Genomic DNA, 27,943 nt, shown 5'->3' with positions numbered 1-27,943 from the left:
CTCTGGGTCTTTCACCACCTCTGTGCTGCTGCATTGCAAATGCAGTGACAGCAAGACAAGGAAGCAGGCAAGCGTCCTCTTTCAATAATTTCTTTCCTCCTTGCAGTTCTTCCCCCCCCCCCGCAGTTATTTCCCAGGTCTCTGGAGGAAGAACAACCTCACCCCAAACCCCTCTAGTCCTTTCCACCTTTCTCTTTCTCTCCCCCCACCTTCCTGCATCCCTCTACCAGGAGGAGATTCTGTTTCATGAAGTGTCTTTTTAATGAGAAGGAGCTCTCCACAACCAGCTACAGAGAGAGTAAGTAAGCAAGAAGGGCAGAGAGAGAAGCAAGATCTCTCTGTGAAAGTAAGTAAGAAAGAAAAAGAGGAGGGGAAGCAAGCTCTCTCTCTCTCTCTCTCTCTCTGTGTTTGTGTGTGTGTGAAAGTAAGCAATAAGGAGGGAGAGAGAAGCAAGATCTCCCCTTCCATGCTGTAAATCCTGTCCTCAGAGCCTTTCCCCCCCAATCACAGACCATCTTGGGAAAGGACAAACCCTTCCAGCCTCTTCCACCCTTCTCTTTTTCTCTCTCCCCTTTCCCTTCTTACAATCCTCAACTGACAGGAGTGTGGCTGTATATTATAGCCAGCATGGATTTTTCACATTCCACAATTTAAAAATACCCCCATACCCCCGTGTTGCTTCCCATAAGCTCATTTCAAAACAAAACCTTACAAAACCTATAGTCCTGAATTCAGAAACGCTTGCATAACAACCCTGTACATTTTCATGGTGATACACAGTAGTTCATGTGGAGTGACAGTGGGCGCTTTGTTTTCAAAACTTCTTTTTCTACATTTTTTTCTTTTTATATCTAAATCTGCAATCCAGTATATGCCTACTAAGAAGTAAGCTCCTTTGGGTTCAATGGGACTTACTCCCAGGTAAGTCTGTACTGGATTGCAGTTCTCTTGCCTAGTAGTTTTGCTTACTCACCTCCTTGGAGCTTCAACTGGAAGCCCTCTGCTACTTCTTGCCTTGATTAGAGTCTGTTTGAAGCCATTTGTTTATATTTCAGCTTGATTTACTGTTATTTTCCTGTACTTTGCAGTCCACCCCTTCACCCTTCCCAAGCTACAGGGAGAACATCTGGAACAGGACTGCAAAAATTAAATAGCAACATGCAGTTGCAGTTGCTTTCCTTCCGGGTCTTTCACTACCTCTGTGCTGCTGCATTGCAAATGCAGTGACAGCAAGACATCTCTCTCCCTCTCTCTCCCCCACCTTCCTACATCCCTTAACCAAGAGGCAATTCTGTTTCATGGATAGGGTTGCCAGGCTCAGGGCCTGAGACTGATCCTGTATCTTTAGGAGAAGAGAAAGTCAGCCAAGTGCAGGTGTTCTTGCAACACTGTAATGAGAAAAACCACAAGGTGGACTGCCCTTCCCCTGAACAACTTTTGAAGATACAGAAGACATCTGGGAGGCTGGGCCTGGCAACCAAAAGGTCTTCTGTATCTTGAAAAGCTGTGCAGGAGGAAGAGAATTCCACCATGTGATTTTTCCCTTTACAGCGTGTTGAGATTTTGGGGCTCACAAACCCATCTTTTCCCACAAATCTATTTTCCTGTCTTTATGAATCTCATTCAGGGAAGTTTGTTCTGAGTTACTTTTGCTCTACAATTCTATAGGCAGCACACACTGACATCTTAGTGAAGGCCACTTTCACTTGCTATCCTATGTTATGGCTTCAAGCCTTCAGGCAAAGCAGGCTGATAACGCTTGTTCAGCAGAATGCAAGGCTGAAGCAGGGCAAACTTGAAAACTATGTAGAGAATACACAAAGAACAATTTGAAACTATTGTAACTGGAACTTAGCCAGCAGGTGTGAATGATGGAGTGTGCCATATATGGTGTGTTTCCTGCAACCTCAGTGCCTGAGGGTATAAGAAACCCGTGTTGAATGTCTATTGCTGGTCGACCCCACTCATCTTGCTGATGAGTGTGAGTGCTCTTTCTAAAAATAAAACATGTTTTTGTAGTTTTACTCCTGGACTGCTGTTTGTTGTTTTTACAAATGACCAGAACGAGAGACGGACTGGCTTATCTCACAACAATTCTGGTGACTCCGCCGGGACGTCTCGCTTGCCTGAGGGCTCCCCTGCGTGAGACCGCCTGAAAGCTCACCAACCGGCACAGGATCCTTTGCATTCCATAGGTGAGGAATTTCTTGGTCTCCGAAGAAGTATAAGGCTATAAAATTGGTCAGGGATTGTGCATGCAGCAGGCTAGGAGTAAAAGAATTGTTTTTATTAGTCATTTTTGCTCTTTCCTTTTTCTTTTTTTTTTGTGTTTTGTTTTGTCCCCTGCCAAATTTTCTCTGTTTTGAATGTGCAGTGTGGTATAAATGATTGATGTCTTGTTGTTCGTCTGCTGAGTCACAAGCATGGAAACAAGAGTGCCTGTGTTGTCCCAAGTAATTTAAGGTCTTGGACTGTCATTAGGGCAGCCTCCACCTAACGAAGTGGCAAAGCCAAGGGGTGTCAACACCGAGCCTTTTAAAAGGTTTATAGGGCAAGGAAAATTGGTTCCACTCATAATAAAGTATCGAAGGGAACACCACTGAGTAAGGTATTGCAGGCGTGGGACAAAGGAATACTCCCGGTTCAGCTGGGAATGACCAAGAAGCAGCTTGTGTACTTGTGTTGTAACTGGGAATGGTTTCTGGATGAACAAGGACAGTTAATTTGGCCACAAGGGGGAACTTTTGATTATTGCAAGCTTAAAGGTTTGCGGCCTCATTTAGAGGATTTGGCACCCAATCAACTTTCATATTGGTTTTGCTGGGCTAGGCTCAGCGATGGCATTTGCCCAAATACCAGTGGCCAACTGATACACCCACCCCCATACAACTCAGACAAACTACCGGATGCGGAGCAGGGAGTTGCTGAGCCACATGTTAATTCGCCACAGTCTGCTGCCGTTTCTGTACAGGGGTGGGACGGCATTGCCCCCTGGTGTCCTGCTCCCCCTCAACTGGTCACCCCCCTCAGGGGACAGTTTATTCGGGGACCAGGAGCAGTGGGGGAATGGCTCACTGAGGTGTTCACGCACTACCCATTTGCCCCAGGCGATATAGTAACATGGCAACAGCAAACCCGTAGTTTCCATGCTGACCCACAGACAGTAATCAAACAAATACAAACTATCATATGTTCTCATAACCCCAACTGGGCTGATATCAATGACCTATTAGATGCTCTCCTGACAGTGTACAAAAAAAGGGCTGTACTGGAAAATTGTATAAAAGTGGAAAATGACAACAATGCAGCTGGAGCTGCTGGCAATGTTAATTTCGTTCAATGGCCCAGGCAGGATCCACATTGGGACTATAATGATCGTGCAGATGGGGGCCATTGGAACACCTTCCAGCAGGCAAAAGATACACTGCTGAGGGCATTACAAGAAACTGCAAAAAAAAACCCATAAATTGGGAGAAGTTCCATGTTACTGTTCAAACATCAGATGAACACCCAGATGTATTTTATACACCCATAATAGAAGGGGCACAGCACTAAACTCAGTTAGACCCGGAAAATGAAAGAGACCAAAAAGCTATAGCTGCCGCATTTGTGAATCAAGCAGCCCCAGATATAAGACTGTACTTTCAAAAATCTGTCCTGGGTGGAGCGGGAAGACAATCAGTGAAATCTGAGGGACTGCAGCCTATCTTTTTGAAGGCAGAAGAGAAAAGGACGCAATAAAAGAAAAAAAGAATGCAGGGATGAGATAAAATTGCTTGCAAGTTCTTTACAGGGTTTCCAAGGGCAGAGTGCCTATCGTGGCAGAGGAAGAGGCTCTGGTGGCAGGGATCACTCTGGCAGAGGAGGAAGGAGCCCACCTGTAAGTACAGACCTCCCCACCTGTTTTTATTGTAAAAGACCTGGGCATATGTGTCGAGAGTGCAGAACTAGACAAAGAGATGAAGCAGCTGGCAACTATCAAGCTCCATAGGTGCCATTCTACCATCAAGGTCCGGACCAGAAGTTTCCCCCACCCCCTCCAAGCACACCAACGCAGCAGTACCCTGTTGATTCCGCCCTGGATGAGTATCAAACGACTGCATGACATGAGTGGGATGGCTCCCAGACTGGGGGGTGGGACAGGGAAATTCACGTTTTGCAAGCTGCCTGCGTTCCCATAGCCCACACACAAAGGGGGGGAGCCCTTTGTGAATTTGAAAGTAGGTAACACTACCTATCCTTGCCTCCTGGACACTGGAGCCTCTAGATCACTCTTAAATGTACTACCACAGGACCTGAAATGCAAGACACAGGGAGTTGATCACATTATGGGAGTGGGGGGGAAAGGTTTTACTGTGAATGTTTCTGAAGATTTATGCGTGACTGTGGGACCTTTGTCTTTGACTCATTACTTTTTACTAACTAACCAGTCTCCTGTTAGTCTTTTAGGTCGTGATCTTCTGTGCAAGCTAAGGGCTACCATCCATTGTGCTCCAGATGGCCTCCTATTGGACATTCCAAATTCACAAGTTCATAATTTGGCTATGGTGCTAGGTGTTACTTCTGCACCTCCTACTGAGCCGCAAATACCACCAGAGCTGCAAGGTGTCCCCACGAGTTTATGGGGATGGTCAACCACTGATGTGGGCCTTTTAAAATCAGCAAGCCCAGTCACAATTCAGGTAAAGCCAGGACCTCCCTCCAATCCCAGCTGAAGCCATGCAACCCATTCAAAAATTAATTGATGCATACCTGGCGCAAGGGGTTCTTCGGCCCTGCACTTCTCCTTGCAACACACCTATCTTGCCTGTTAAGAAACCCAAGGTGGATGAAGACGGGAAGCCCATTTACCACTTCATACATGACCTCAGACTCATAAACAGCTATGTCATTCCACGTGCCCATGTTGTTCCAAACCCAGCTACCATTATTACTGGCATACCTCATAATGCTGTTTCCTTCACTGTTATTGACTTGTGTGCTGCTTTCTTTAGCATTCCAGTATATCGGGACACACAATACCTGTTTGCCTTAACCTGGAGATCAAGGACAGCTGACAGGAATGTAGAAGGTCAGCTTTGTTGGGCCCGGCTCCCACAAGGCTACACTGAGAGTCCTACGTTGTTTTCACAGATACTGGCCAAAGACCCGGCCTCCATCATGCTGCCAGCAGGGTCCCACTTAATGCAATACATCGATGATTTGCTCCTGTCTTCGTTTTCTAGGGATGTGTGTATCCAGGACACTCAAGCTCTGTTGTGCCAGCTAGCAGAGAGGGGACACAAGGCATCCCCTGGAAAACTGCAGTTTGCCAGTACCAAGGTAAAGTATTTGGGGTATGTCATTGCCCCAGGCCAATGTGAACTGTCAGAGGAACGTATCCAAGCAATACTGCAAATCCTGCTGCCAGTCACCAAGCGGCAAGTGCGAGCACTGTTGGGTACTCTGAGTTTCTGCAGGCCTTGGATACCAGCCCTTGGTGAGTTAACAAAACCTCTGGTTGCACTCACTATGAAGGACGTACCAGACAGGGTTGTAGCAACACCTGAGCTCACTCAGCTCCTCAAACCATAAAACTGACTTTAACTAGGGCCCCTGCCTTGGGCCTACCGAATTATGACAAACCTTTCAGACTGTATGTGCATGAACGGTTGGGCTTTGCCTCAGGTGTTCTCTGTCAAGAGTATGGGTCTAGACAACGTCCAGTAGCATACTATTCAGTGCAGCTTGACTCAGTAACAAGAGGTGCAGTAGGCTGCCTGAGAGCACTGGCAGCCACCATCCTATTGGTCCAGAAGTCCAAGGACATGGTGATGGGCAGAGCTTGGAAAAGTTACTTTTTTGAACTACAACTCCCATCAGCCCAATCCAGTGGCCATGCTGGCTGGGGCTGATGGGAGTTGTAGTTCAAAAAAGTAACTTTTCCAAGCTCTGGTGATGGGTTACCCACCGCTTGTCTTGGTCCCTCATGAAGTCTCTGCCATATTACTAAAATGTCAAACCCAAGCATTTTCCCATCAGCACCTGGTGAACTATGAGGCTGAACTCCTAGCAGCGTCAAACCTACAGCTGGAGAGATGTTCCACCCTCAATCCTGCCACCCTGCTTCCTGATGTGGACCCAGAGAGTCCAGTGGTGCATGACTGCCTCCAAGTTATTCAACAGGTTGAGACTCCCAGGTCAGACCTCACGGATGTGCCTTGGGAAAATGCCGACTGTGAGTATTTTACGGATGGCTCCTCTTACATGGTGGAAGGGCATCGTTTTACAGGAGCTGCTGTAGTGACTCTATATAACATTGTATGGGCTGCACCTTTGCCTCCACACCAGGGGGCACAAGCAGCTGAACTTGTTGCCCTTACTGAAGCATGTAAAGAGCGAAAGATGTAACAGTGAATATTTACACAGACTCAAAGTATGCATTTGGCATATGCCATGCCACTGGTGCTCTATGGAAACAGAGAGGATTTTTGACTGCCAATGGACAGCACATTGCACATGCACACCAGGTATTGGCCTTACTAGACGCCATTCACCTGCCCAAGAAAATAGCTGTCATGCATTGCTCCGCCCACCAGAAGGACTCATCGCTTCTTTCCAAAGTAACAATTATGCTGATGCAGTAGCACGCTGGGCAGCATTGCAACCATTGACTCTATCTGTAGAAGCGCCTGTTTTTGAAATGACTCCTCTAAAACAGTATGCAGATTTTCTTTCTGCCCAGGAAACAAGAGACTGGGACCAAAAGCACAAGGCTACCTGCCAAAATGGCATCTGGACAGTTCCAGACGGGTGCCCCATTGCCCCAAGATGCCTCATACACTTACTCTGTGTGCAGCTTCATGACAAAGGCCATTGTGGAGTCCAAGCCCTTGTAGATGCCATACGAGCATGCTGGTTTGCCCCAGGTGCATATCAAGAATCTACACGCATAGCTCGAGCCTGTACCACTTGCCAAGCCTTTAACTCGTCTACTAAGCATAAAAGACACAAAGGGGGGCAGCCATGGGCTACTCTACCCTTTGAAAGACTGCAGATTGACTTCATCTCCTTACCTGCCTCACAAGGGTATAAGTATGTTCTTGTCTGCCGAGACCAGCTCACCCACTGGGTAGAGGCTTGCCCAGTGGCCCATGCCACAGCTGCAGTGGTGCTCAGGTTCCTTATGAAGGACATAGTGCTACGGTTTGGACCTCTGCTTGCCATTGACTCTGACCAAGGTACACACTTGCATCAGGTGTTGGAGAAACTGTATACTTCCTTTGGTATTTCACACAATCTCCATGCCCCACATCACCCCCAAAGCTCAGGTGGAACTGAGAGGGTTAACAGAGAAATTAAATCCCTTTTTGGTAAATTATGCCAGGAGATGAAACTGCAGTGGCCCCTGGTGTTGCCCATAGTTCTTTTCCACTTGCGTACCAGACCACGTGCTGATTGTGGGATCTCACCATATGAAATGCTGTTTGGACACCCTGTGCCCACCACCAGAGGGTTAGACCCGAGGTCCTTTAATCTTGTGGGAGGAGACAATTTGTTACATGCTTATTTGATTTCTCTTTCCAGAAGCCTTCAATGTCTGTGGTCCTCTGCTGCCCTGATGCAGACCTTGCCGTTGGAGGAGCATCTTCACACCTCCCACCAGGTGACTGGATCTGGATAAAGTCTTTTTCCAGGACCACTGCTTTGGCGTCTTCCTGGTTGGGTGTGTACCAGATACTCCTTACCACTCATACAGCTGTCAAGATCGCTAAGTGGAATACCTGGATCCATCACAGCCACATCAAACCTGCTGTCATCAACCACAGCCAAGAGGTTGCCAGACCCGTTCCGGCTCTTAAGCTCAGGAGGGACCCAAAAGAAGACAGGTGGTACATTGCCAGCCTGTTCCAAGATGCCTGACATCTGATGGCCACCCTGCATGAACTGTGTGAATCTGAAAGTGCTTGCTTTTCTGTGTTCCTAATTTGTTCCCTTATAATCATTGTTTTCATTTGCCTTTGGTGTGCCAAGCCATTTTACCAAGCATACTGGTGTGGAAAACCGAAAGAGGTAAGATGGTGGGCCTCCTACGATCTGTGTCCAACAACTTCCATGGGGCCATGGCCAGTCTAATGCTGATTCTTACCATATGTACTTCTCTCCCTATGGAGCCTAGTATGTGTTGGTTATGCTTTGCTTGTAGACAACAGAAATGTGCTGTTCCATATAGTTACTTACAGCCATATTTCATTATCACCCTATACCAGTCCATGGCCTCTTGTGATGCAGAAGAACTGGTAATTACTGTTCAAGACGGTAAACAATTGTGTATTTCTCCCTTAACCCCCCAGTGTGCAAAAATCAAAGTCCTATGGCAGAAAAACTACTCCATGCAAAAATGGGGTGTGTTATCCCATGTCAGTCCATTGCCTGAATGGGAAACAGACACAGCTCAAAACCAAATGCTATACAACATATATCTATCCTTCCATATCCCTTTCCCAGACCTTGCTAAAGAACATAATTCAGTACTTGGACTGCTGCAATTTACAGCTACCCATTTAAATCTCAAGACCTGTTGGCTATGTCTGCATTCAGGTATCACCCCCCAGGATTTATTACCCTTTAGAGTACTCCCACTCACTCCCATGGAATTAACATCCCCTTATTGATTGGATGATGACACACTCCATAAGAATAGTACATGGCGTGACTATCAAATTCCCAGTAACACATATTGGTCTGTAACACCCACTCCAGGGTACCATTGTGTTAGAAATTGCACAACAAAAAGTTGTACTGTTTTGGGAATAAGCAGGTGCAAATGGGCACAGCATTGGTGGACTCATTCTGTATACAATGGTCCAATAGATTGCACCACGTGGTATGCTAAATGGAACAAGACCTGCGAGGCTAAACAACATGAGTTACACTGGCCAAGGGGATGTGATTTAGCAGGCCAGCCCTGCTGGGATAAAAATATAACTGAGGGTTTACATTGGTTTAATGAGACAAAGCTTGGCTGGAAATCTGCAACTAGTTTTGTTACTGGTTTTACACCATTCTTCTTATCAAATACATCTTGGGCATTTAGTGTCTGAAAATGCATAGAGTCCAGTCAACTGGGAGTATATGGGGACTCACATTTTTGGAATAGTTTGCCATGGGAAGGGTATAATGAAGAACCACTCTCCTCAAAGTACACCTATGAAACATATCAAGGGTATGCCCCAAACGGAAAAGAAGCACTATCAGGACATTATTGGATTTGTGGCAACAAGGCTTATAAAGCCTTACCTGAAAATTGGGCTGGGATCTGTTACATTGGAACATTGCTTCCTCCTTTTCATATTCATTCTCATGATACTCCTGCCATTTATCACCCTCACCTTTATTTTCGTGCCAAGCATGAACTTAAAGACTCCAAACAAATTGTAAATGACTATGCTCCTCTCACCTGGTCATGGATACGGATCAGGGGCGTTCGTACCATGACAAATGCTATAATACGTTTGCAAGCAGTAGTAGAGATCTTGCTAATGAAACAGGGGAGGCACTGCTTCTTTTAAATTCTGAGGTGCAACAAATCCGCCAGATGATGCTCCAAAATCATTTAGCATTGGATATGCTATTAGGCCAGAGGGGCCCCCTCTGTGGATACTTAAACATAACTGACTGTTGCACAAAAATTGACGATAATGGAAACCTCATAACAGATACTGTTCAAGAAATTGCTAAGTTGACTAAGTGCGAGTACAACCTCAGCCCACTGATTGGTGGTCGTGGTTGTGGTCCTGGCTTCCTAATCTTAGTTGGTTAAAATGTCTTGCTGTCAGTCTTATAAGCCTCATCTTCTCTCGTTCTGATATGTTGCTGTTTCCAGTGTATAGGTAATCTGCCTAACATTATGAACATGTTTTTCTCTTGGTGTAAACCTCAAGCAGTTAAAATGCAGATGCTGACTATGAATGGGGTTAATGAAATACAAGCAAAAATTGATGCCCAATATTACCAGTATTCCCAGAAGTGACCCTCTGATATGCAGGCATTCAGAAGGGTCTAAGGGGGGATTGTTGAGATTTTGGGGCTCACAAACCCATCTTTTCCCACAAATCTATTTTCCTGTCTTTATGAATCTCATTCAGGGAAGTTTGTTCTGAGTTACTTTTGCTCTACAATTCTATAGGCAGCACACACTGACATCTTAGTGAAGGCCACTTTCACTTGCTATCCTATGTTATGGCTTCAAGCCTTCAGGCAAAGCAGGCTGATAACGCTTGTTCAGCAGAATGCAAGGCTGAAGCAGGGCAGACTTGAAAACTATGTAGAGAATACACAAAGAACAATTTGAAACTATTGTAACTGGAACTTAGCCAGCAAGTGTGAATGATGGAGTGTGCCATATATGGTGTGTTTCCTGCAACCTCAGTGCCTGAGGATATAAGAAACCCATGTCTAATGTCTATTGCTGGTCGACCCCAATCATCTTGCTGATGACTGTGAGTGCTCTTTCTAAAAATAAAACATGTTTTTGTAGTTTTACTCCTGGACTGCTGTTTGTTTTTACAAATGACCAGAGCGAGAGACAGACTGGCTTATCTCACAACAAGTGTTACAAGAACACCTGCACTTGGCTGACTTTCTCATCTCCTAAAGATACAGGATCAGTCTCAGGCCCTGAACCTGGCAACCCTATTCATGAACTGCATTTTTAATGAGAAGGATCTCTTTGCAACCAGCTACAGAGAGAGAGAGAGGAAGTGTAAGTAAGCGAGAAGGAGAGAGAGAGAAGCAAGATCTCTTCTGTGTGTGTGTGTGTCTCACTGTGTGTAAGTAATTAAGAAAGAGAGGAGTGGAAGCAAGATATATCTGTGTGTGTCTAAATGTAAGAGGGAAGGAGGGAGAGAGAAGCAAGATCTCCCCTTCCATGCTGCAAATCCTGTGGTAAGAGTCCCGTCCCCAATCACAGACCTTCTTGGCAAAGGACAAACTCTTCCAGCCTCTTCCACCCTTCTCTTTTTATTTATTTATTTATTTATTTATTTTTAAAACTTATATACCGCCCGACTAGCAATAGCTCTCTGGGCGGTGAACATAAATACAATAAAATACAGGAAAATACAAAAGCATCACAATCTAAAATCAAATTTCACAATCTAAAAACTGCATAACTAAGATCAAATTACAAACATTACCATCCTTAACAAAAAAATTAAAATGCCTCGGAGAAGAGAAAGGTTTTAACTTGGCACCGAAAGGATGATAGGGTCGGTGCCAAGCGCACCTCCTCGGGGAGACTATTCCATAGTTCAGGGGCCACCACTGAGAAGGCCCTAGATCTTGTCACCACCCTCCGGGCCTCCCTATGGGTCGGGACCCGGAGGAGGGCCTTCGTAGCAGACCGTAGTGTACGAGCCGGTTCATAACGGGAGAGGCGTTCCGACAGATATTGTGGTCCCACGCCGTATAAGGCTTTGTAGGTTAATACCAACACTTTGAATCTGGCCCGGAAGCATATTGGAAGCCAGTGCAAGCGGGCCAGAACAGGTGTTATATGGTCCGATCGCTTCGTTCTTGTTAGCAGTCTGGCCGCCGCATTTTGCACTAGCTGTAGCTTCCGAACCATCTTCAGAGGTAGCCCTACGTAGAGCGCATTACAGTAATCCAAACGTGAGGTTACCAGAGCATGTACTACTGATGTAAGATCCTCCTTAGTCAGGTAGGGACGTAGCTGGGCTACCAACCGAAGTTGGTAGAACGCATTCCGTGCCACCGAGGCTACATGAGCCTCAAGTGACAGGGAAGAGTCTAGAACGACTCCCAGACTATGAACCTGTTCCTTTAGGGGGAGTGTAACCCCGTTCAGGACGGGATATGTATCCACCATCTGATTGGAGAAACCATCCACCAACAGCATCTCAGTCTTATCAGGATTAAGTCTCAGTTTGTTAGTTCTCATCCAGTCCATTGTCGCGTCCAGGCAACGGTTCAGCACATTGACCGCTTCACCTGAAGAGGATGAAAAGGAGAAGTAGAGCTGCGTGTCATCAGCGTACTGGTGACAACGCACTCCAAAACTCCTGATGACCGCACCCAACGGCTTCATATAGATGTTAAAAAGCATGGGAGACAAAACCGAACCCTGCGGGACCCCACATTGGAGTGCCCATGGTGTCGAGCAATGTTCCCCAAGCACTATCTTCTGGAGACGGCCCGCCAAGTAGGAGCGGAACCACTGCCACGCAGTGCCTCCAACTCCCAACTCTGCAAGCCTCTCCAGAAGGATACCATGGTCGATGGTATCAAAAGCCGCTGAGAGATCAAGGAGAATCAACAGAGTTACACTCCCTCTGTCTCTCTCCCATCATAGGTCATCAAACAGGGCGACCAAGGCCGTCTCAGTGCCAAAACCAAGCCTGAAACCCGATTGAAATGGATCTAGATAATCGGTTTCATCCAATAGCGCCTGGAGCTGGTCAGCAACCACTCGTTCCAAGATCTTGCCCAGGAATGGAACGTTCGCCACTGGTCTGTAGCTGCTGAAATCCTCTGGGTCCAGGGAAGGCTTTTTCAGGAGTGGTCTCACTGCTGCCTCTTTTAGACAACCAGGGACCACTCCCTCTCGCAAGGAGGCATTTATCACTTCCTTGGCCCAGCCAACTGTTCCTTCCTTGCTAGTTTTTATTAGCCAAGAGGGGCAAGGATCTAGTACCGAAGTGGTTGCACGTACCTGTCCAAGCACCTTGTCCACGTCCTCGAACTGAACCGACTGAAACTCATCCAACAAAACATGATAAAACTGTGCTCCAGACACCTCACTAGGGTTAACTGCTATAGAATGAGAGTCTAGGTCCCGACGGATGCGTAAGATCTTATGCTGGAAGTGCTCAGCAAACTCATTGCAGCGGGCCACCGATGTATCTACAGTGTCCTGCAGGCCTAGATGGAGTAGCCCTCGGACGACTCTAAAAAGCTCCGCTGGGCGGGAGAGAGATGCCTTAATAGTGGCGGCGAAGTGTTGTTTTTTCGCCTCCCTCACCACTCCTACATACCGCTTGGTGGAAGCACAGACCAGCGTATAATTGCATTCGTCGGGAGTTCATCTCCATCTCCGCTCAAGCCGTCTCCTATCTTGCTTCATAGCTCTCAACTCTGGAGTATACCAAGGAGCTGAATGAGCCCTGCAAAGGAGAGGGCGCGCAGGAGTGATCGTGTCGACAGCCCGGGCCATCTCCGCATTCCACAGATTAGCCAGGGCTTCGACAGGAGCACCGGTCCTATCAGCCAGAAAAACCCCCAGAGCCCTTTGAAAACCTTCAGGATTCATTAGTCTCTGGGGGCGGACCAATTTAATAGGTCCCACACCCTTGCGGAGGGAAAAGGTCACTGAAAGTCTAAACTTCAGCAAGCAGTGATCTGTCCATGACAAAGGGAGAGATGTAAAACTCCCTACGTCCAGACCACTATCCCCATGTCCAGTAACAAAAATAAGGTCGAGAGTATGCCCCGATATATGTGTTGGGCCACTAACATATTGGGACAGCCCCATGGTTGTCATGGAGTCCATGAAGTCCTGAGTCGCCCCTGGATTTAAGATCATCTGCCTCTGGTCACCTGTGTGTGCCTGGAATTAAAGATGTCATACTGACAGACACACGAGAGGGAGCCTTTTCAGTTGTGGCTCCTAGGCTTTGGAATTCACTCCCTCAAGAAGCCTGTTCTGCTCCCTCCCTGATTGTTTTCCGGAAACTTGTGAAAACTATCTTGTTCCAGAAATCCTTTGGGAGGGACTGATGGGTGAGCCTATATGGTATTTTATGTATTTTAATTGTACTCTATGTATTTTAATTTACTGTAATGTTTTGTATTTTATTGTGTATAATTTTATTATGTATGTGTGTGATTTTATTATGAGCTGCCCTGAGTGTTTCTATGTTTCTTCGTCTTCAACAGGGGAGTTAAGCATGTGTCTAAAACAGATAGTTCCCTGAAAATGGAAATATAAGTTGAGTATTTGAAAATGCACCCAATTTTGAAATAACTAGTAGGATGAATTTTTATCACCTTCCTGGGGATGCCTCAAAGGTCTTTCTCCCAGTAGTCCTATTATTTCATTAAAAGAAAGAATCCAAAACTGCCATGGCTTTATTAAGAAAGTATAAATATTTTCAACAGGATAGGAACTAGTTGTCAGCATTGTTCAGATGAATGATAGTCCATTGGCTCTGGAGGTTTCCAGATGCTGAAACAGAAAATAATTCAGGCTATACAAAGAAAGAAAACAGCCAAGAAAAAATAAGCAGCAGCAGAGAGGAATGAAGGTAAATTTTTAATTTCATCTTAACTGACCCAGCTCCCGCAAGATTCTTACTCCTGCAAGACAAAGCACTTAGCATTCTGTTAATGAACTAAAATTGAATTTAAATACCGCATCTGAATTGTACTTTATATTACATTTGGGTGGTGGTAGTGAAAACATGAAGTTCTAAACTCTGTCTCCAAAAAAAAAAAGAATACAAATTGGCATTGGAACTTTTTATAGGCTTGTCCCTGATGCTAATTGGAAATTGAAATTGCTAGAAATATTTCAGTGCTATAGTAGATTTTGGGAAGAAACTTTTAAAAACCCCTAGAATTACCTTTTATAGAAGAAATAACAAGAGGTAAGCAGCATCCAACAAGTTTATTGAACAGTGGCATCTTTTCATAAATCACTAGCATACAAGATGCAGTTGCAAGATTTCAGCACCATTTGTTTTATGATCCTATTTTCACCTGTACGATTTCCACAGCCAATATATGAAGCTCACCAAAACTGTATAAATGAAACCTCACTTAGCTATATTTAATTATTTTTATTATCTTTTTCCTTATTGCTCTTACTTTTTTGTTAGATTTTTTCATTGTCTTTGCTTAAATCTATTGATTGTCTTAGGATCATTGCAAGCAAGATATGTCAATTACAATATCTCTGTGAAAATGTGGATACCAGCTTATGTATTTTTTGATGAAGACAGTAGTGTAGTGGCAAATTCAGAAGTGCAGGGTCCTTCCAGAATTGTCATGGCCATGGCCCCTCATAGTCATGCCCATTTCCACTTTCTGTGCGTCCACACAGCATATCCATTTGTTTGGCAGCCTCCTCTTCTACCAACAAACGCAATGAAGACCTTGAGAGGTTTAAAACATAGTTTGCAGATTGCTATGGGGAACTGGTGAAGAGGAAGCATATGGTAAAGTCCAAATGTATAAATAATGGGCTAGAGTCACACACGCTAGACATAAACAGTGCCAAAACCACAGCTCCGAGGAAGGAATTTTACGAGCTCCAACCCTGCTACACTCGGGGAGTTGTTGAAGAGAGGAACGTGATTTTGTTTAAAGGAGTAGGGGAGGTAATGTATTGGAGGGGAAGTGGGAGAAAGCAGGAGAAAGGAAGGCGAGAGCAACCGGAAGTTGCTTCCTCAAGAGCAGGAAACAAAATGATGCCCAGAGACATTTAAAGGGGCAGAGAAAAGGGAGGATCCAATGGCAAAGAAACTGCACAGCCAAAAAAGGCACTTAAAAGGTAATACACGGTAGACACAGATGCGGATTTTAAAAGCAAATTCGGGTTTTGGTCGCATCCATTTAATCCGGAATTAAAGGGAAAAGCAGTAGAATGGACGCACATTGACTAAAACGTCAAGTAAACGGTCCAAATTAAAAGGATCTGCAGAATGCACCAGATGCAGATTTTTTTGGCATGTAAACCGGCCCATAGTGTTCAGAAGGATCCTTGACCTCCTGGGATGCAGGTCAGAACAATAAAGTTCTCTTCCATGAAGTTCCCTCAATTAACCTGTTTTAGGATCCAAGACATAAAGTGTTTGTAGTCAGAAGAGGCATTGATGGAGGATAAACACACATAGCATTCATCATTCTACTTTGGCTGTGTTGTATTTAGTTTCTAAGATGGTGAACAGATATCTAGCTAGCTAGCTAGCTAAAGAGAGTCTCTTTTTAGTGTCATGATAGCATTATCCCTGATCCAGCCAGAATTGCTTAATTAATGTCATGTGTGTATGGGAGAGTAGAGCCTCTGATCTGTTTTACTGAAATTGTCTGAATGTAGTGCTAGACACTATACAATTTTTTTAAGGAAGTCATGTCCTTGGGCTGGATGCAGACTTAAGATAGTTGAATTTACTTCCCATTGAAATCAATGGGACAAATTAGGGAAGAATAATGTTTCACACTGATTGCAATGAGACCAATCCTTTCCTACCGGCTTATGATATATAAATTATCATTGCAGCTGTAGCTGTATTGTTTGAAATGAGTAGACTATTGCTGAAGCATCTCCTCGTAAGTTTGGGCATTTTTCAGGTTATAGATGGAAATGCTGTTCCACTCACAAAACAGTATCAGGCCAAATAGTCCAAAGCAAGGCTGTGCTGGCCAGGGATCTGCTGCAACATGTTTCAGGTTTTTATGTTTCTTATAAACATTTCCAAATATAAAACCAATGTCACTTTACTGTAATTGATTTTGAGTTTCAGTGTTTCAAAATAAAATATCATAGATAACAAAATTACAATGTACCATTTGTAATTCAGTAATATGACAGCATTGGTCAGGAATCTGATTACTTTTGCAAGGTACTGTATGTCTTCTGTTGTCATTACTTTAGTCTTTTTGATGTTCAACTGTAGTCCTGAGTTTGTGCTTGCCTCTTTAATTTTCATCAGCATTCGTTTCAAATCAATACTAGTTTCTGCTAGTAGTATGGTATTGTCTGCATTTCTTAAACTGATATTTCTCCCTCCAATTTTCACACTTCCTTCATCTTGGTCTAATCCCGCTTTCCTTATGACATGTTCTGCATATAGATTAAATAAATAAGGTGATAACATACACCCTTGTCCGTGCCCTTTCCAATTGGTTTCTCCATATTCTACCTTTTTAGTAGCCTCTTGTCCAGAGTATAGGTTGTACATCAGAACAATAAGAAGCTATGGCACCCCCATTTCTTTTAAAGCATTCCATAGTTTTCTTGTGATCTACACAATCAAAGGCTTTGCTATAATCTATAAAGCACAGGTTGATTTTCTTTTGAAATTCCTTAGTCCCTTCCATTATCCAACGTATGTTTGTCATATGATCACTGGTGCCTCTTCCTTTTCTAAATCCAGCTTTAACATCTGGCATTTCTCCCTCCATATATGGTAAAAGCCTTTGCTGTAGTATCTTAAGCATTACTTTACTTGCATGGGATATTAAGGCAATAGGTCATTAATTAGTGCATTCCCTGGGATCCCCTTTCTTTGAATTGGGATGTATATTGAAAGTTTCCAGTCTATGGGCCATTGTTTTGTTTTCCATAGTTGTTGACAGATTTTTGGCAAAATTTGGACAGATTCAGTAACGGTAAGCTGTAGTAACTCTATTGGTATGGCATCTATTCCTGGTGATTTGTTTCTTCCAAGTATTTTAAGAGCAGTTTCCACCTCGCATTCTAAGATTTCTGGGCCGTCATCATATGGTTCGTCAGTGAATGAATCTGTCATCCTTGCATCTCTTTTATATAGTTCTTCAGTGTATTGCTTCCATCTTCCTTTTATTTTATCTTGGTCAGTCAGTGTATTCCCCTGTTTATTATTTAATGTGTGGTTTAAATTTTCCTTTCATTTCTCTAACCTTTTAGAATAAGGTTGTTGTTCTACCTTTTCATTATACTCTTCTATTTCTATACAATAGTTATAATAATTCTCTTTGTCCCTATGTACTAGTTGCTGTATTATTGCATTTAGGGTTCCTACCATATTTCTGTCTCTTTTTGCTTTTGCTTTCCTTTTAAGAGTTTTGTCTTTCATCTTTGGGCTTATCCACATGGGAGCCTAATTTCTTATTAAACACAGTGCTTTTACCATCATAAGAGATTATCAAGGTCTACACTTCTGCTCAATGGTAGCTGCCAATCCACTGTTTTCCATTCACACACGTAGGTGTTGCTCTGTAAAGGAATATATTTTACAGAAGACAACTGATTTAAATGGAAAAACTGAGTGATAGCTTCTGCTTGCCTGCAACGTCTTGTTAACCATGTGAATTAAAAGGGGATGCAAGTAGCACCAAACACACGGTAATTCATCCTGTGAATGAGCCCTCATTTTAGCTAGAGGTATTGTCTTTGTACATTATTTAGCTAGTGGTATTGTCTTTTTACATTACATTCTTTAATCCATAGTTCTTCTGGTTCTCTATCAACTCAGTAAAAGCCTCAGATATGTTCCTTCTTTGCTCTTTATAGTCTTCCAGAATGTTATTTAAATTGTATTCTGGTGTTATGATTGTTTTGTTTTTCTTCTTTAGCTTTACTCTGATTTTCGATATTACTCTGATTTTCAATATTACCAGTTTGTGATCTGTACAGCAGTGTGCATTGTTTTTGCAGAAACTATGGAACTTCTCCATCTTCTGCTACCAATTATATAATCAATTTGATTTCTGTATTAACCATTTGGTGATGTCCAGGTTGACAATCATCTTTTTGGTCGCTCCAAAATGTGTTGGCAAGAAACAGATTATTGGCTTCGCAGAATTCAGTAAGTCTTTCACCTGCTTCATTTCTATCTACTAAGCCCCATTTCCCCACAATTCCTAGTTCTTCTCTGTTCCTTACTTTTGCATTCCAGTCCCCCTTGATTGTCAGCACATCTTGTTTTGATGTGTGATCAATTTCTTCCTGTACTTTCCTGTGCATAAACTGACTCCAATTATACCCATGTAAACATTAAGAGGATGCTCCACCTGATCAGCTTTCCCTTAGTAGTTGCCTGTGCAAAGCCTGTTTTGTTAGTTTGTTGTATATCAGACACATGACATGACATTTTCAGAAAGATATAGTAAATTAACCAGCTCATAGAGAAGCACTATAAAAGCAGAGACTTTCCAAAGTGGAAAAAATATCAGTATGTCTCAACAAATGCTCACATTTACCTACAAATGGTGTAAACCAGGTTAAGCATTAAATCATTCCCTGAAACCATTTCTGGTACTCATCCTCATCAAGGAATGGCAAATGTAAGAAAAGGTTGATCATGGTGCTCTTTTGACAGTTCCTGCTTAAATCGGAACCCCTATGTGTCCTTTCTTGTGGGGGGAATTGCCTGAGTGTGTTGGGCATCTTTGATGTCAATGGGACATATTTCTAACTAACTTTGTATGGAATTGTATCTCAGTGTCAAAATTTTCTGAGATTTTAGACCTGTTTCCCATAATCTTGCAAATGACTGGGGAAGTCAAACAGATGCCTTCTCCATTTTTCACAGAAAGAAAGGGTGAGAAGGAATAAGAGTGAATGAAACAGAAGAGGATTTTGGTCCTTACCTGAAACAAATTTCTTCTGGATGATAGTCCACAAAGTGGGTTATGGGCTCCACCTAGTGTCTATAGGCAGGAAAAGCAGCACATTTGTTAGGAGTAGGTTGGCTCATACATGTGACCTCCCCCAAGAATCGCCCCCAAGTGCACTGTGTGGCATTGTGTGGCAACCAGATGATTCTTGGGGTAGTTGATGAGAAAACCATGGGACGTCAAGACTTGCAACGTGAGATGAACAGCCCAGTCCACATGAGAGAAGGTGTCTGCCCGGATCAATAGGTCATCAAGGTAAGGATAAATGTGGATGCCCTGGCACCAAAGGTAAGCTACCAGGGCCATCATTATCTTCATGAAGACCTGGGGAGCAGATGACAGGCCAAAAGGCATTGCACAGTACTGATAATGCTGATGATCATAGGTGAAACAGATGTAGCATCTGTGCTGGGGATGAATAGGAACATGAAAGTATGCCTCCTGGAGATCTATCAATTCCAGGTAATCATTTTGATGGAGAGCATCCCTAATGGATAGAAGGGACTCCATCCTGAACGTCTGGTATCGGACAAAGTGGTTCAGGAACTTCAAGTCCAAGATTGCTCTCCAGGACGTTTTGTCGAATTTTGGTACGATGAAGAAGGTGGAGTAGACTCCTGAGAACCATTTGTCTACCAGCACCTCCTCTATCACCCACATTTGAAGAAGATGGAAAACTGCCTCTGTTAGCGCTTGATGATTTATGGGGCAGCTTGATATAGGAGAAGGTAGAAAATAATTTTGGGGGAGGCCTTCTAGCTCTGTTGTACAGCCCTCCTGAATAGCTTGAGAACTTACAGTGTGCTGATTGCAGCTGCTAGTGCTGAGCTCTGGCTTGGAACTGGGCTTTGTAATAGTCCCTGGCCCCCCTGGAGGCAGAGAAGGAGCTGGCCAGCTTGAGAAAAGAGCCTTCCCTGAGGGAGCAGAGGGAGCAGTTTTAGCTTTCTTTTTAGAGGTGGCAAATTAGGGGACCACTTCCAAAATGGCAGCCACTCTTTTTTTGGCGGGGTCTGATGGTACGGTGATGATGTCTGAACCATCTGCTAGTGTCCCTGCTAAGTGCTTGGATTTCTTGAAAGCATTATGAATTGGTGGCTGAGATAATCCGCAGTCCACTACGGAGCGTGCTGGCAACGCTGTCTCACTTATGGCTGGGAAACCTGCAGAAGACTCAGGCCATTTACTTTGAGGCAAGATATCGCTAGCTGCCATTGCTCACTCTTCCACTCACTCTCACTCACAAACATCTTGCTGGAGTATGGAGAGAGCCTCTCCACAGAGCACCTCACACGCACTCACACCTTGCTGGGGTGCGGGGGGTGTACAGGTAGCTTTAATTCTGCCAGGCTATGCCCTTGAAACAAGCCCCTATTTCCTGCTCTGACTAGCCCAGGCGGGGAAGGAATGAAAGCAGGGGAAAATGGAGAGAAGCAGAACGGGGGAAAACTTCCAAGACACTGACAAATGTCTTTTTCTTTTTTAAACAGGTACTGAAGACAACAAACACACTTATCAAGTAGGAGCTCAAGGAAAAGGGAAAAGAACAGAGTAGAGATCAAAAACTAAGCTTCACTATGAACAGAGAGAAGAGAAATTCAACCGTCTAGGATGAAGAGGTAGGAAAAGACTGGGGAGATCACATGTGTGAGCTGACCTACTCCCAGCAATTCTGCTGCTTTTCTTGCCTATGGACATGAGGTAGAGCACATAAACCACTTGATGGACTATCATCCATGGAGAAAGGTATGAACTATGTATGAATGATGATAATTAATGCAATTTACAATACAATTTATCTGTTTAGGACACTGGCATCAGAGATACTGAAATAAAGAACCAGTCTGCTACGATGGAGTTTAAACTGGTCGGTCTCACTAGCTCTGCAGAATTACAGACACTTCTCTTTGGGGTATTTGCATTCATCTATTCTACTGCTTTAGTTAGTAACCTTATCCTCATCTTTACCATATGCACTTCCAGGAAACTCCACACTCCCATGTACTTCCTGCTCATCAATTTGTCCCTTGTGAATGTATTTTCTATCTCAATTACAACTCCAAAATTGCTCCAGACTCTTTGGACGCACAGAAACACCATCTCCTTTTATGGCTGCATTACACAGATGTATCTATTCCTAGTGGCTTTGGGAACAGAGCTTTTTCTCCTCTCGTTTATGGCTTTTGACCGCTATGCTGCTATCTGCCATCCTTTGCAGTACACAGTCATCATGAGGAAGGAAGTGTGTGTTGCCATAGCCTTGGCAGTATGGGCTGCTGGGATTATCAATTCTTCTATTAATACTGGACTTCTGCTGCAGCTGTCCTTCTGCAATTCTAACATCATTGATCATTTCTACTGTGATATTCCCCCACTTTTAAAGCTGTCATGCTCTGACACCAGCCTGAATGAGATGATGACTTTTGTGGCAGATGTGTTTTATGGTATTTGTACCTGTGGGTTGACTATAACATCTTACTGCTTCATCCTGAGAGCTATCTTCAGAATCCGTTCCACTGAAGGGAAGAAGAAAGCTTTCTCCACATGTTCCTCCCATCTCATTGTAGTGAGTTTTTTCTTCTCTTCAGTCATTTACACATATACAGGTATAAGGTCCAGCTCAGACTACTCTCTAGACAAATTTGTTTCTCTCCTGTATTCAGTGGTAACCCCAGTTGTTAATCCACTCATATATTCTCTGAGAAACAAAGAAGTAAAAGAGGCACTCAAGACAATTATTGAAAGAGTCAGGTTGCTCCGGAGACCTCAAGTCTGATCTGCAAAAATCAATGCGGCTGCTGTTGTTGTTGTTAGGGGCAGGAACAGAACAGGATAAAAGTTGGCAGAAGTAAATTGTTGGATTGTTCATGTGCAATCAAAATGCAACATATGATTTGGAATCAATTGTGGGTCATAAAATTCAGGCTTTCTTCAATCTGTATGCATAATAGCTTTTCAGTGAAAATACATCCAAATGGATCCTAAAATGTTCCTCTTTATTACTGGCTGGGATTTTGAAGTGGAAAAAACGTGACTCAATTGACACAGGAATTCTTCATAAGTAATGTTGGGGTTGCCACAAAGTAGTGTTTCCTGCATATATCCTATGTCTAAGGCCCCTGACTAGGTTTATCGTGTTCTTTCTCAAGCCTGGAGCCTATAAATGCTCGGAGGCATGAAACCAACATATTTCCACATTCCTTCCTGTCTTCCACCCTGATCCCTCATCATGTTGGAAAGAAATCTGGCTGGTTTCAAGCAAAAATGTTGGAGACACCTGAGTGAGTGACAAGGAACAAAGTGGAGACAGTTGCATTTATAAGCTGTCATTGCCCTGAGATGTGACTGATCATGACCTCTTTATTTATTGACCCACTTATCATGGTCACAGAAATATGTAGTGCTCCCAAATGCCAGACTCTGATAACTGTTCCTATTAAACTCCCACATACTTTTTTCTTGTACTCCATGTAAAAATGCAACTTTGATAGATGCCAAGGGTCACCAATGTTGCAGCTGTGGACATACATGCACCTTCAGAGGCCTTCCTTGGCATCCACAGAGTCCCCTGCTCCTGCTGTACTTAGCCAGTAAAACAGATTGCAGTGTGTGCTTGACTGCAAGACAGTTTCTCCACTTTGCATATGTGTCCATGGACTCCAATAGATTGGCACCTCCTGCTATATGATGAGGGAAGGCAGGTCCACATCATACATTTAAAGCACATGACTTCACTCAAAAAATTCATGGGAAATTTGTAGCTGTGTGAGGGGAAAATCACAGTTCCCAAATGTGTGTTGGGTGTGTTTTAAGTGCATGGTGTGTAGAGTTGCCATGTCTCCAGATTTGGCTCAGATATATATTTTTGGGGTTCTCTCTGGGTGATTTACTCCAATCTGTGGACTCCCAGCTTTCATTTTAAAAACAAAGTTTCCAGGTGGTCTAATTCAAGAGATATACACCAAAATGTCCACCACGCCACCCTGCAACCTCTGTTAAATGAGCTTGCAGCTGTCTGCCCTAACCCTGCCCTTTCAGGCTTGTAGCCAATAAGTGATGTCAGGGTTATGATTGACAAAGCATTTGTTGACCTCCAGGCAATAGCTAGAACCCATTGCAAGGCCAGAAAGCTGTTCTCTTTTTCTGGTTTATACCTTTCAGCAATAGCACAAGTCCCCTTCTCTCTGAGTCCCTGTCAGGAGCTGTAGAACAAAGAAATCACAGCAGGATCTTGGTAGGTAATTGTTTACTTTACACAATTTCAGTTATAATTATAAGAGAAGTGTATATGCAAGGTTTTTGAAAGTACTTTAAAAGGATATTATACATTTTATCTTTCAAATCATTTTAAATAAAATTTTAACTGAAGTGTACATGCAACTTGTTTACATTTTCCTGGGTTGTTGAAGAGGGCAGTTTATTTGTCTAATTCATAGGCCATTTTGAAAACCTCCCAAATATGAACCTTTAATCCTATGCTCACTTTTCTGGGAGTAAATTTACAATGGTAACATACTGAGAGTAAACCCCACTGAATTAAATAGGACTTACATGGTTGTAGATTATGGTGTAATCAATGGCAGTTTTGAGTGAACATAGCACAGGTCTGTATTTGTGTTATAAATCTTTCTCTCCTCCTCCAATCCTATTTTTTTAAACAATTAGGCAGGGATTTCCTAGGTGTCACTGCTTTTATTTGGAAGGAAACTAATATTGATTTTGTTTTTTTAAAAAAAACATATTCTGCAATGACCAACTGGTTTTGACAATAAACTATTATATGGGGTATATGTATTTTTACATCTCCAGTGTGATTGTATATGGAATCTTTCCAACAACCCTGTGAGGTAGGGTTGGAAACCAAGATAGCTCACAACAAGAACTAAATCCATTTAAAATCCAGTAACAATAAACGAAGTATGAAAAAATTGCAGAACAGCTTGAAGTGGCATGATTCTCAATTTTGGTGTGGATGAGTGAAGTTCCTTATCACTTGAGCTTGCAGACTTGTGCATGCTTCCCTGTTTGAAAAAACCCCATTGAATACATTTAGGCTTGCTTCTTAATAAACATGCATACGAGTGCACTATACTGTAAGTATCTTTACAGGTTGTATAAATAATAAACATATTTGAGAGTTATGGTATATACATATTTCTTCATACTACATCTCAATACGTATCTGATTCCACACTATGGTTGTACATGATTATTTTCTCTACATTTTAAGTGTGCCCTTCTGCCTCGGAGTGGTCATAGTCCCCCTCTGTTGTTTTCACTCTGAGGGGCTGAGAGATGGTGAGTAATCCATGGTCACCATGTAAACTTTGTAGCTGATTTCCTTTTTAAAAATGTAATTAAAATGATTTATATGCAGGCAACATTTATTAAGTGGATCGACACAATACATTTAAAGCACACCCAACTCGCATTTAAAGTGCATGACGTCCTCCAAACAATCATGTGAAGTGTAGTTTCCCCCTCAAAGTTATAGTTCCAACCACCTTTAACAAACTACAATTCCCATGATCTGTAGTGTGATTCATGTGCTTCAGTTGCAGTCAATGGGTGAAATAATATGCAGACAACAGCAGCTATGGTTGAATAAAGGGCCACTTTATTAAATTACAACCAAAAACTTTTAAAGTGACCTGCAGAGGTGAAACCTAAGTGTGGGAACTAACTATAGGCAAGCAGCTTGCCCTACAGCTCTTGGGCGACCAGCCCCTACTGGGGCAAAGGGCAAGCCCCTTTTGCTTACCCCCTGCCCCGGCCACACCTTGTAGGTGAGTAGGGAGGCCTTCCCACATCACCAAATCCCTGGGGCTGTAGAACCCTCAGGTGGATGAGGTACATTGGCCCAAAAGCAGCCCATATCCTGCCCTTGGGCCATAAAACCCTGAGAGACAGGCCTCCAGAACCAACAATCACCTCCAAAGGTGCTTAAGGGGGTCACCTAGCTGTTGTTACCTATTTCCCCTTCTGCAGTTTACCACCACAAAAGGGTACAAATCTCTATTTAGTCCCCTTTTTCCCCACTGCACAGAAGAACTTCCAGCAGACTCCTCTGCAGGTCTTGCAAAAATATGTCATTTCCTGTATCTGACAGGTGAATGCCATCGGCCCTGTAGAGTTCAACCCTAGAATGCTGTATCAGTGGATGAGAAATGGGCAACCCAACATCCCCAAGAAGAACGAACCGAATCTGTTGGTTGACTCTCTTCAGTGCCAGGCTATCCTCCTGGGGTCCCCACACCACACCACTCTCCGCGTGGAAGGATGTCTGACCGTAGCAGACAACCTGAAGCCCAACGCTTCCTTATAAACTGCATGTCCTCACATGCTTGCCATTTGTGGGTCTTCCCTCAAGTAACTAAGGTCATTCCCACCCCTGGGGAATGACCACCACATGCGGAACCGTCTGCATTGAACCTTGCTGGAACAAAGTGGGTAGGAGCCCATCCCAACGCATTCCTCTCCGACCAAGCCACTGTACTGCAGCCCATCGACTGAGGCCCAACTGTGATCCCATGTTCAATTTTGCGGCCCTCCGGGCTGTCCAGAACACCTTGCTGTGGCCCCATATTAGGATGTGCATCTGCTCCATCCCCATCCAGCAACCTGTCAAAATAATTATCACTTGTTAGGCTTCCGAATTCCCAGGCCCTTTAAAAGGGGCGGATATAGCCCTTATAAACACCAGAGGACCAGCATCCAAAGGCCTACACCTTTGCCTGGGAAAACCCAGGACCTGCTGCCATAGAAGCAGCTCCAATTCCAAGAGACTGGGTTCCAAACTCTGAGGGGTCATGCCCTAGCCCCTGCAAGGGCCACTTTGTGAGAGCTCAAACTGTTATTTGTGAGGGTATCCTCACTTGCATGGGTGAATAAATATCCTTCTCTAGATCCCCTGGCCCCCAGGAAAGTCTCAAAGCCCTCACAAGATAAACTGTGCCAGGTGGGCAAATCCACTATAATGTAGGCAACTCAAATTCTGGAGAAGCATGCCCTTAAAACCCCCGTGGGGGCTGCTCCAAGGCCTTGGATGCCAAACTGAACTTTATGTGGGGAGATCTCTCCTCTGTATATCAGACAACCATGCCTGTATCCAAGAACACTATAACTCCCTCACAGGGCAGCTGTCCAGTCCTGGGGCAGGATAATATGACGGTGTGACCCTTGCACCAGTCATTGTGCCTGAAACATTAACCTCGGCCACAGGCTCATAGGGGAGAGTCTGACTTGGCCTCAGCAACCGCTGCCCCACCCGAAAGGCTCCAAATTAGTGACGGCCACTGCACACAACTGTCAAACTTTGAAGGGTGAGGACCACCAGGCATCCCCCTGACTAATGTTCCCAGGTGGGGAGAAACAGGGGTATGTGGGTGTTTCATGATAGCCCTCTGCCTTGGCCTGAAAGGACGACTCCGCCCACATACCTTGTAGCACACTGACCAACAGGTTTTTACTTCTACCATCCACGGGAATTCCAATGCATAATGCACAGGAATAGGCCACCTTTGCACAGCACCTGCGGCCCAGAACTCCCGTAAATCCCATAGGCTTATGGCCATCTCTGACTCCATTCCCCAAGCTCCCAATGTGTGGTTTGCACAGAACTGCCAAAACTTCCCCAAGAACAAAGGAACATACATGGGGCCTTAAACCTAGTGTTCCTAAATATAAGGGAGTTACAAAAACCTGGCCCATGGCCATGAACCTTTTTGCCCATAAGTTGACCTCCAACACACCGGAAAGAGTTAATGAAAGGTGAATCCCCTAGTTAACCCCTCCCTAATCCAGGCCTGCAGCTGCAGGAAAGAGGGCCACACAGCCAGGTCGGCGCCTAAAGCAGCCATAACCCCAAACCTGTAGTGAGGCTGTGAAAACCCTGCCATGGCATCATAACCCACCGTAAAAGACCCCTAATACCTGGAGGGCAGAAAGGAAACACATTCATGGCCCATGAAAATCTAGAGTCCTAATCTGCAATAGTTCAATCTTGTCCCCAGGCAGCCCACAGCCCTGGGCCCCCAGAGTTAATCTTGGTACCCAGAAAGGTGAACACTGGGGCAGGATCTTCCATATTCCCCGCTGTTAAGGGAACCCCCAGTTACATAGCAGTACCAGAAGCTGCGACCTCAGGTGCTAACGTGCACTCCAAAATCTGCCATACCTATGAACAGCCAATCAGATAGTGCCCCCACTGCTTCTGAGCCCACTTGACTCTATGACTGCCCCTTCCCAGAAGGAGCTGAAGCACTCCATGTGATAAATATAGCAGTCCATAGGTAATGCTCTGCCACGTAAAATGCATAAGGCATCTCTATCACAGGCGCGCACCATGATGAATGAAGTGCAGCGCACTATTCCCAGACTATCTGATATAAACCCATCACTGCCTGAAACCATACATAGGACTGGTGGTGAATTGGATGTAATTTGCCCTCTACATCTTAGGGCCATAACTACGTAGAGTTAGGATTGTATGCAGTGGCATCACTAGGGTTGGTGTCACCTAGTGTGGTAACTCATGGTGTCACCCCCATGGACCTCCTCCCATACC

General features: G+C 44.2%; 1 protein-coding gene and 1 long non-coding RNA gene across 2 annotated transcripts; both read left to right on the top strand.

Annotated features, from left to right (window-relative positions):
- The first annotated feature begins 152 nt into the window (after positions 1 to 152).
- LOC133366307 (uncharacterized) lies at positions 153 to 10,482 on the top strand. Its single transcript, XR_009758378.1, has 3 exons — positions 153 to 346; positions 2,063 to 2,195; positions 7,567 to 10,482. It is a non-coding gene; the product is annotated as an uncharacterized LOC133366307 (long non-coding RNA).
- Positions 10,483 to 21,229: 10,747 nt separating this feature from the next.
- LOC133367909 (olfactory receptor 13G1-like) lies at positions 21,230 to 22,153 on the top strand. The gene has a single exon (XM_061591996.1). It carries the CDS (start codon positions 21,230 to 21,232, stop codon positions 22,151 to 22,153), a length of 924 nt encoding a protein of 307 aa, XP_061447980.1.
- Positions 22,154 to 27,943: the final 5,790 nt, after the last annotated feature.

The sequence above is a fragment of the Rhineura floridana genome, chromosome 11, assembly GCF_030035675.1.
Source record: "Rhineura floridana isolate rRhiFlo1 chromosome 11, rRhiFlo1.hap2, whole genome shotgun sequence".
Lineage (NCBI taxonomy): Eukaryota > Metazoa > Chordata > Lepidosauria > Squamata > Rhineuridae > Rhineura > Rhineura floridana.
This window is presented reverse-complemented; position numbering and strand designations above follow the sequence as displayed.

Bases quoted from the DNA above. Each gene is read 5' to 3' on its own strand.
- LOC133367909 (XM_061591996.1), top strand. From the start codon at position 21,230: ATGGAGTTTAAACTGGTCGGTCTCACTAGCTCTGCAGAATTACAGACA.